This window comes from Centruroides sculpturatus, unplaced genomic scaffold, assembly GCF_000671375.1.
Source record: "Centruroides sculpturatus isolate CEXI.00-Female unplaced genomic scaffold, Cexi_2.0 scaffold435, whole genome shotgun sequence".
NCBI lineage: Eukaryota > Metazoa > Arthropoda > Arachnida > Scorpiones > Buthidae > Centruroides > Centruroides sculpturatus.
The window spans coordinates 183,445-192,560 of NW_019384953.1; the positions used below are offsets into that span (position 1 = coordinate 183,445).

The 9,116-nt window shown below is 29.7% G+C and overlaps 1 protein-coding gene across 3 annotated transcripts; it reads left to right on the forward strand.

Annotated features, from left to right (window-relative positions):
* On the forward strand, positions 1 to 4,939 carry LOC111632333 (alpha-tocopherol transfer protein-like). 3 transcript variants are annotated; one of them, XM_023376739.1, is made up of 7 exons: positions 1 to 137; positions 255 to 340; positions 2,414 to 2,516; positions 2,763 to 3,005; positions 4,181 to 4,374; positions 4,449 to 4,562; positions 4,680 to 4,939. In XM_023376739.1, exons 3-7 carry the CDS (start codon positions 2,420 to 2,422, stop codon positions 4,869 to 4,871), a joined length of 840 nt encoding a protein of 279 aa, XP_023232507.1. In that variant the 5' UTR covers positions 1 to 137; positions 255 to 340; positions 2,414 to 2,419; the 3' UTR covers positions 4,872 to 4,939. The 3 variants fall into 3 exon arrangements, with proteins under 3 accessions (XP_023232507.1, XP_023232508.1, XP_023232510.1); XM_023376740.1 differs by having other exon boundaries at positions 1 to 340; XM_023376742.1 differs by lacking the exon at positions 255 to 340.
* The last annotated feature ends 4,177 nt before the right edge of the window (positions 4,940 to 9,116 follow it).

Consider the following 9,116-nt stretch of genomic DNA (forward strand, 5'->3'; position numbering starts at 1 on the left):
AATTATTGCGTCGAAGTAAAACCGTACAGATATACAGGTAGAACAGGTCATAACTCAAACTTTGATTGCTTTGTTTCGTACACTCGACATTTACAATTATTCTGATATTGCCATCTTATAAGACAGACTTTACTTAGGTGAGTAAATGTTACACATTTATGACGATTAATAGTGTTTAAGTTGAATGTGTAGGCTACTTTAGTTGCTTTGGAATCGTGTTTTTAATATCTATACGTCTTTAAAACGTAATGTAGACGAAAACACTGGACTGTTAAATATCCTTTATCCTTTACATCAATCAAGACGAGTTTCGAGCACGATTCTGTGAAGTGGCATACAGGTAAGATTTAAAAGTAATCGAAAGTACAGTAGAGTTTATATTTAACATAAATTTACAACATATATGGAGCTTTTTAAAAGTATGTTCGCCCTTGTAAATAGGTTAAGTCTACGCTCTAGGTATGAGAGTAATGACAGAGTCCGGTTTATATGAAACGAACTGTATCATTGGCTTCTTTAGCTGCCTACAATATTAATATGCCCTTACATTTAAAAAAAAACGTGTCAGTCTTCCAAACAATATTATCTTTACCCTCTCCACTATCTTCCAAACTCCATCAATGGAGTTTGGAAGTTACAGGTAAAGTGACAATATATTTGCATTTATTTCATTGTGTTCAGGTTTTTCAAGATTTATACATGCAATTTTATTGTTAAATTTTAATTAAAACAGTTTAATACGTATATTTTAGGGGTGTAGAACGGATTAATCTAATTTACATTATTTCTTACGGGAAAAATTCGTTTCAGAAGGCTGTTTAAATGTCCTCTGGAACGACTTAAGTTACCGCGAGATACCACTGTACAATTACACCGAACTTGGTGCAATAACAGCACTATAAATTGGTTCTAATTATTATTATTCTTTTCTAATTTAACAAATAGTACTTTGAGGTATTGTAATTGAATAGATGAAGATATAAAAGCAATCACTTCTCTAGCGACAGATCGATCTCGAGCTACGAGTTGAAGGTCACTGCTCTGCACAAGGAAACAGGAAATTTTCACTATCCTCACAAATAAAGTCGACCCCCCTATAACACTGTTGATTATTCCGTTTTATATGAATTCCATGTTGTAAGAGTCACTTAGATTTTACAAATACGTGATCCGTTCACAGCCCGGCACACGTATTTGTAAAATCTAAGTGATTCGTACAACATGGAATTCATATAAAACGGAATAATCAACAGTGTTATGGGGGGTCGACTGTATTTATCTGTTATGCTAAAATCGAGGCGATTTCTTAATTTGTTTTGCTTTTTCCTTAACAAGTTTTGTAACGATAGCTATTTAATTTAAAGTGGTTGTACCACATCTACCGAGAAATGTGACAATACCAAGTGTCAAATGCGGTAATTAATTTTGCAGGAAAAATTAAATATAAACAATGTACACTATATATTCAGTAAGCTATATATATATTTTGTCTATAATATATATAATTATTCTATAAATGAATAATTTATCCTATTAACAGATCTTGATAGCAGTAAGGTTACTTAACTTCTCATCTAATTTTGTCACATTTTTCGTCGTTAATCGTATATTGTTGTACTAATTTATTGTCAAATTCATCAAAAATTACCTTGAAAGATTAGTATATTTTGTATTTAATCATTTAATAATATATATATATATATATATATTTTATTTACACTTATTATTTTCACGGCTGTTATACAGAGGGGAAGTGTGGCAATCCGGCAAAAAATGACCCCTTAGATTTTCGCAATTTTGGACTTACTGAAATAATTTTTAAGGGTAATTTCTGTATTTGTTTGTGTGGGGTGGCACGATTTTGTTCACCATATTTGAAGCTTAATAACTCCTGTGCTTTTTGCCGAAAATTTCTGAAATTTTACAGTGAGGTTGGTTTATTAGGGGGATTGTTGCTGTTAAATTTTGGTGGTAAAAGGTCAAGGGTTTGGGGAGATAATGGGGATCGTGTGAATCTCCGGTAGAGCAGGAAATTTTATTCAGTGATTAACCGGTTACTGAATGAGATAAATATTAAATAAAGTAATCAGAAATTCTCTATAATAAAGAGTGGAAACTATGTACTGTACATAGAGATTCAGATGGGTAATTCAATCATTTCACACACTTTGTCAGAAATCACAAGTGATTTTGCTTTTTTACATGGATAAAGGTTGGATTGATGGAATTAGGCAACGACATATGGGCGATGTGCCAAAGAGGGGTATCTCTCAGGAGAACTTTTCAGATGTTTTATTCAAAGTTAAAGTAAAATAATAATAAGTGAAATTTCGTAGCATTACTTTTACTTTTATGATCAGAGAAATATTTTTTTTTATATATATAGTAATTTTAAATAAATTAAATTTTACAGTTTTCAATGAATGAAATAATTATAAAGAACTCGATATTTCCTGAAGAGAAAGAATTATTTTCATGGGACGAAAATGCCTTAGAAGCTTTCAAAAAACTTATAAGTAAGTATCTGTAAAGTTAGAAATTTTGTGTTAAAATTGCAAACCTATGGCTGAAGAGATAAAAACAAGCCTCATAAGAGATGAGATGACAAAGAAACAGTGTTTAAGACACTAATTGTGATGATGATGATAAAAAATAAAAATACTCAGTTTGTTAAAAAAATTTATTAATTAATATACAAAAAAATTAAATATAATTTTATTTAAGTCGTAAATTTAAAAAGTATTATTATTTTTTATTATTAGACGAGGAAGGAATAAAATGTCGTATGGATGACATTTTCCTTCTTGGATTTCTTCGTGCTAAAAGTTTCGACGTGGAAAAATCCCTCGATTTGCTCAAAAATTATTATAATATTAGAGTACAATATCTTCAATACTTTAAAGATCTTCTTCCTTCTAAGTTGGAGCACGCTCTGTCTCTGAATTGTATTCAATTTTTGCCAAAACCTGATCAGAAAGGAAGGTATATTATGATTAATCAAGTAGGTAAGTCATAATTTAATTTATACAACTTCACGTGAAATTTAAGAAATTTTAAATAAACTAAACTTTTGGCTATTGTAGTAATAACACGTCGTATTTACAGTTTGTTTTTCAAATCAACAATTGCAATTTGGCCATACGTTTTAAGCCACAAGTAGCCATGGCTTTAATTACTTGGATACTAGCATGCCATTTATAAGAATTAGTATAAACAATCGTACATATCTGTTAACTGTAATCTATCCTTTTACAACGTTGGTAGTAACACTTACATACGTACATTTACTTGTATAAAGAAAGTTTTAATCACTATCGCCGATTCAATTGCTGAAACAAGTGGCACACTATTTGAAAAGTAGTCCAAATTGCGTTGTTTTGTCTAATATGGCAGCAGTTTTCCTAAATCTATCCAAAATTTACTTTGCAAGGATCTAATTATACCACAAATTCGTTAACTGGCATCTGATTGGTGTGGTTTTGTTTATAAGCTATGTTATAGGCTGCCATGTGGCAAAGACCATGTTATTTATTAGAGGAATAATTCTCTAATAGACACATTGCAAGTTATTTTCGATATGTTCTATTAGAAAATTTAGTTACAGTAGAGCGTAGATTTTCCGAATCAATTGGGGACTGGGGTTGTTCGTATAACTGATATTTCGGATAACCGATTTATGTACGAAAAAATAGTTTAACCTATTCGATGTTGAAATTTTTATCCGTTGCGTGTCGCTTCGCATTGGATTTTCGTAGATGTTAAGCCTAACAAAGACTATTGTATCGTTAAAAATTATTTTTTTTTATTTTGTACAAACAAAATAAATATATTGAAAAATATAAAAACAATAAAAAATTATACTTCAGATGTTAATTTAGTATCAAAAACGTAAAATATTTGAGTAGCCCAAGATATAGCCAAAGATTGAAGCGCCACAGCACTGACGAAAATTTAAATTTGCCGACTGGAATTCTTTCGGATGATTGACTTTCGGAAAATCGACGCTCTACTGTATTTCTTATTTGTATATCAATTCATTGTTTTTTATATGTTTAGCTAATCAGTGTACAGTGTACAAAGAAGAAATATTTAAAGCGTATCATTAAAAAAATACAGATTCCCACTTATGGGAAATTATGTATAAGTGGAATTAGCAGAAAAATTGACTCGTATTTTACAGGTAATTGGAAAACTTCAATTTCAAATGCAGTTGATTTATTTCGTGCTTCGTTACTTTACTTCGATTTTCAATTAAATTTCCACCGTACTCAAGTAAATAAAATTGTTTGTATTACGAATGCTGAAGGATTTTCTACATCGCATTTTTTTCAAGTTACACCGAAATTAATCAATGGAATAGTGAATATTTTATTTGTAAGTTATAAATAAATATGTAGATTATTTCATTTAATATTTATGTAAATTAAAATATATTTATTTTTAAATAGAAAGATTCCAATCAAATTCAATATGATGAATTACATGTTGTCAATATAAATTTTATAATGAAAGCAGTTTTAAAACTTTTCTTACCACTTTTGCCGAGAGAGATCAAAAACATGGTATGTTATTTAAATTTATTTATTTATTTTTTTTATAAAAGTTTTATTATATCTGAGGATATTCATTGATTTATATCAGGTTTATTTATGATTTTATTCTTTTATTATATATTACAGTTACATTTCCATTCTGGTTTGGGTAATCTGCACGAATTCATCAGTCCAGAGTGTCTACCCTTAGAATTAGGAGGAAATTTACCAAGTTTTGATCCTACCGAAGCTAATAACATGATCAAAGACAACGAAGAATTCTTTCGAATAAACGAAGAATATTTAATGATGTATAAAGAAGAAATGGGTGAAGATTAGTGAAGAATTAGAGTGAATTATTTTATAGAAATCGTAGACGAGATATTTAATCCAGATCTATTTTGTAATAATACCAGAATATGACGTTATTCGTTTTAAATTAATGTCAAAATATGTAAATTTTGAGAAATAAAAGTATTATTATTATTATTTAAATCATTTATTGTACAAACAAATTTCTATTTAATTTTAAGAAACAATAGAACTTTGTCTTATTGTGAGAGTAATTTCAGCTTATTGTTGGGAAGGATGCTGTTATTTCCCGTTCTATACATTTATAGTTTACTATAGTGTATGGGACAAAGTAGTGTATGTATTTCTCATTCCTCACCGGTGCTGATTATATTCGCATTACGGATGAGCATGATCTTAAAATGGGTCAGACCATCGATATTAGGAGTAATTTTGGATGGCAATGTAAGCTATAGTTTCCTGATGTTTTTTTTAATACATTAAATTCAGCTTAATGCATTCGTACAGTACAGTAGCTCAATGGATAGAACCAATGAACACTGGTAGTTACTTGGTCGTGGGTTCGCTTCTGACCAACGATCTGATCACGTGGAGATTTCCGGGTTTCCTTCACGTTTATAACACCTAAATAGGGACCAGTTTTCGATAGAAAGTCCACCCGGGAGATAGAAAATCCCACCATCGATGGATTGCCCACGTATCATATTGTTGTATACAAATTAAACTTTCTTTATTCATAGTTTAGCATTATTAAACCTCGGACTATGAACACCATCCTGAGAGCACTAGAAGATCTTTTAGTTGGGTTCGGTCACTCCCAGAATGGGTCGGATAGTAGAGAGCGAGTAGATTATTAATTAAATCAATAAAAAGTATTTATTCAATTATTCGAAATATGACATATGACCTCTATCTATCTCACAACCCCTTAACTTTTAACCACCAAAATATAATAGCATATATCCCCCTAATATACTAAACTCTCTGCGAAATTTCACGACTTTTCGACAAAAAGGACAGAAGTTATTAAGCTTCAAATTGGACGAAGAAAATCGTGGCCCCACACGAAAATAGACATTTTGTTTCGACTTTTGACTTAGATCTAATCAAAAACTAAACCAGTATAATAAGTCCTATTAATTAATTAATAAACGAGGTCCAAGTAAGATAATTTATACACAGGATACATTAAATTTTGCTGTTTTTTCGAGCAAGAACCAGTCAGTACTTGGTAAAAAAATGGGCCAAATCGGGCAGCAAACGTACAAGATCAGAAGAATATCGCTTTCCTAACTCTAGAAGAGAAAACAAATAAACTAAAATGCTTGTATATTTTTTGCAATATTTTTTCATTGTTTTTAAAGGGAAGTTCTTAATTTTGACGGCCAAATAGCCTATAAAGAAAAGTCGATCGTTAAAAATTTTATTCTGCAACATTGAAACTGAATAAATGGTGATTTCATTTTCAACAGACTGTGTGTTAAATTTTAATGTTTTTTTCTTAAATATCATTTTCATATCACGCTGTGTTTAATGAAAAATTTAGTGAAAGGTATGGACAGAAAATGGAAATGCTTTGCTTACCTAAAGCACAGATTTTCTAAGCAATGCGCAAGTTAAGGAGGGAATTTTTGATGGTTCCCTACTAAGACACTTTTTGAAAGATCTTAGTTTCAAGGAAAAACTTAACCCAACGGAAAGGATAACATTTAAAAACGTAAACAAGAATTTTTTAGAGAATATAGGGGCTAAAAACTTTGAGGAAATCGTGGAGATATTGGTAACGTCCTACCAAACACTGGAGTGCAATATGTCACTCAAGATGGATTCTCGTTTAGATTTTTTCACCAATCTAAGAGCTGCTTGTGATAAACACGTAGAAGGGTTCCATAATATTCTTTCTCAAATGAAAAAGCGGTATAATGGAAGGTACAACAAGACCATGTTAGCGAATTCTGAATCTGATCCAGTTCACCCCCATTTATTTATAAATAAAAATCATTTGTTACTTTAATAAATATATACAGTAAAATTGTATTATAAACATTATAGGTGATCGTTGAAAAAGAGAAAAGTATTTTGTTATTCCCTTCTAATTATTTTTTATTTGCTTTTTTACATCATGAATTTAGTTATATAACTTTATTGGATTCATTCCAATTGTAAAAATATGTTAATTGAAGTTCTATTTGTAATTATTATTACAAACAGAATCTCAATTAACAGTCGTCCCTCGGTATCCTCGGGAAAATGCTCAATCCCGGATCACAGGTTATACATGCGACCATAATAAGAAAATAAAACAACGCAACATTTTCTATCTTTCAACACTTATACATGAGTTTAATGACCTACAACATTGCAAATCATTTATAGAATTTGCACGAGTATTTGATTTTACTGTTTGTGTTTTCTTGGCTCTAAAATGGTAATGTTTAATTGCTTTATTAAATTTGATAATGTTTAAACTTGTAATTTAACAGCAATAAAATTACCATTATAAACATTAACACGGTTGTAACAAGGACAGGTTGTATTTATATTTATACATTTATCTTACTTATTAATGAAACTATAATTAGTATTTATTATTTCTAAAGATAAAATAATCTATTTAAGTCTATATAATAGGGTCCAATGGGCAAAAAAAAGCAATTGTCTTGGGCACACACTAACAGGGGGCTCCAAACCATTGTTTTATAAACTCATTACTCAGTTTAAATTTGGGCCTTATCTAGGAACCCTGAAAATGAATCATTAGGATGTAAAGATGCATCGATTTATTTATTTTCCTAAAATATATAAATAAAAATTTAATTAATTTTTGAGTAATAAAGTGAAATGATAGGAAAAGGTAACACTACAGGTGGACGATCTACGAAGAAGGGGGAAGACTTTCTGTAGAAAGTAATCCCTATTTATGAGTTAATCAAACATTTTTTAGTAACTTAAACATTTTTTTTATTTCTATTTTCGATTTATAAGGAATATTTTATGGGTGTGTACGTTCTAATTCGATAAACAGTTCATGTAGATTACCATTCAAGGTTTTTCACAAGGCTATCTGCTCAGAATTCTTCTGGAGTAGAAACAAAGAAAAGAAAAAAAAAACGAATTAAACTTTAATTAACCTTAATAAATTATAAATAAATTTGGGGTTGATAAGTATAAATTTCGAAAATGTTAATTGTAAAATATCATAAGAAAACTGAAATATGTAATAAATATTTAAAATTACCTTATGTTTAATAAGCAGCAAATTAAACTAATGGCGTGAGAGCAGGCAATTATATAATTGTCGACAATCTTAATACGAAAACTTAATTAATTGACAACTATATTTGATTTTTTTATAAATTATATATATATAATTGTTCCTATAATAATACAATTAAATAAGAGTTAAAGTACTGTACATTTACTAAGCATACACGATTAATACCCAGCTTTTATTAGACTATGTCTTTTAGATATTATATAAGGAAGTTTATGTAAATTATTACTGGGAAAATAGCTATTACACCAGTAAGTAGTAAAAGATGCAAAAAATCATTGTCACAATACAATTGCGTTTTTTATTTAAATGTTAATTCTCAAGGCAAAACACTTTTCTCCTGTAAGCTAACAAACGTTATTAGAAACACCAAGGTAAGAATANATATAACACTAAGAAGTTATTTTATATTATCTTAATTAATTTAAATGTTAGCTACAAGCACAGAAATTAAACTGGCGTACTTACCGAAGTCTTCTAATGGGTTTCCTTACACGAAAACAAAAACAAGTTTTCTTAATATCTCGTAACGTCCAATAAGCGATTTAGTTACATAAGGGCGTTGACATTAATTTATTTTCTTTGCTTGTAGCTGATATTTAAAATAACGTATTAGTGTGATAATTTATATTGTAATTTAAATTCATATTCTTTAAAATTGTTTCTATATTAAAGTAAATTCAGTTGTTTCCATCCATCGTTATAAAAAGCATAAAATAATCTAAAGACGTTCTAAACCTCTATGAATGTTAGGTTATCTATCTATCTATCTATATATATATATATATATATATATATAAATGGACATGTATGTCCCTATATCTCACGTTTTCGCCAAAACTACACATCGCACGTGAATGGTGTTTGTATGTGGTGGTAGCCCCAAGTCTCCATTCGTGCATAGGGGTGGTTGCGTCTCGATAGCTATAAGGGTGCGGGAGATATGAGGCTGAAAGTGGTTGAAAGTGGCTTTCTATTTCGAATGTTTTGTTCGAATT

Coding starts and splice junctions, on each gene's coding strand:
- LOC111632333 (XM_023376740.1), top strand. CDS start 2,420: ATGAATGAAATAATTATAAAGAACTCGATATTTCCTGAAGAGAAAGAA. Junction 4,375..4,448: donor GAATAGTGAATATTTTATTT/GTAAGTTATAAA, acceptor ATTTTTAAATAG/AAAGATTCCAATCAAATTCA. Junction 4,563..4,679: donor CGAGAGAGATCAAAAACATG/GTATGTTATTTA, acceptor TATATATTACAG/TTACATTTCCATTCTGGTTT.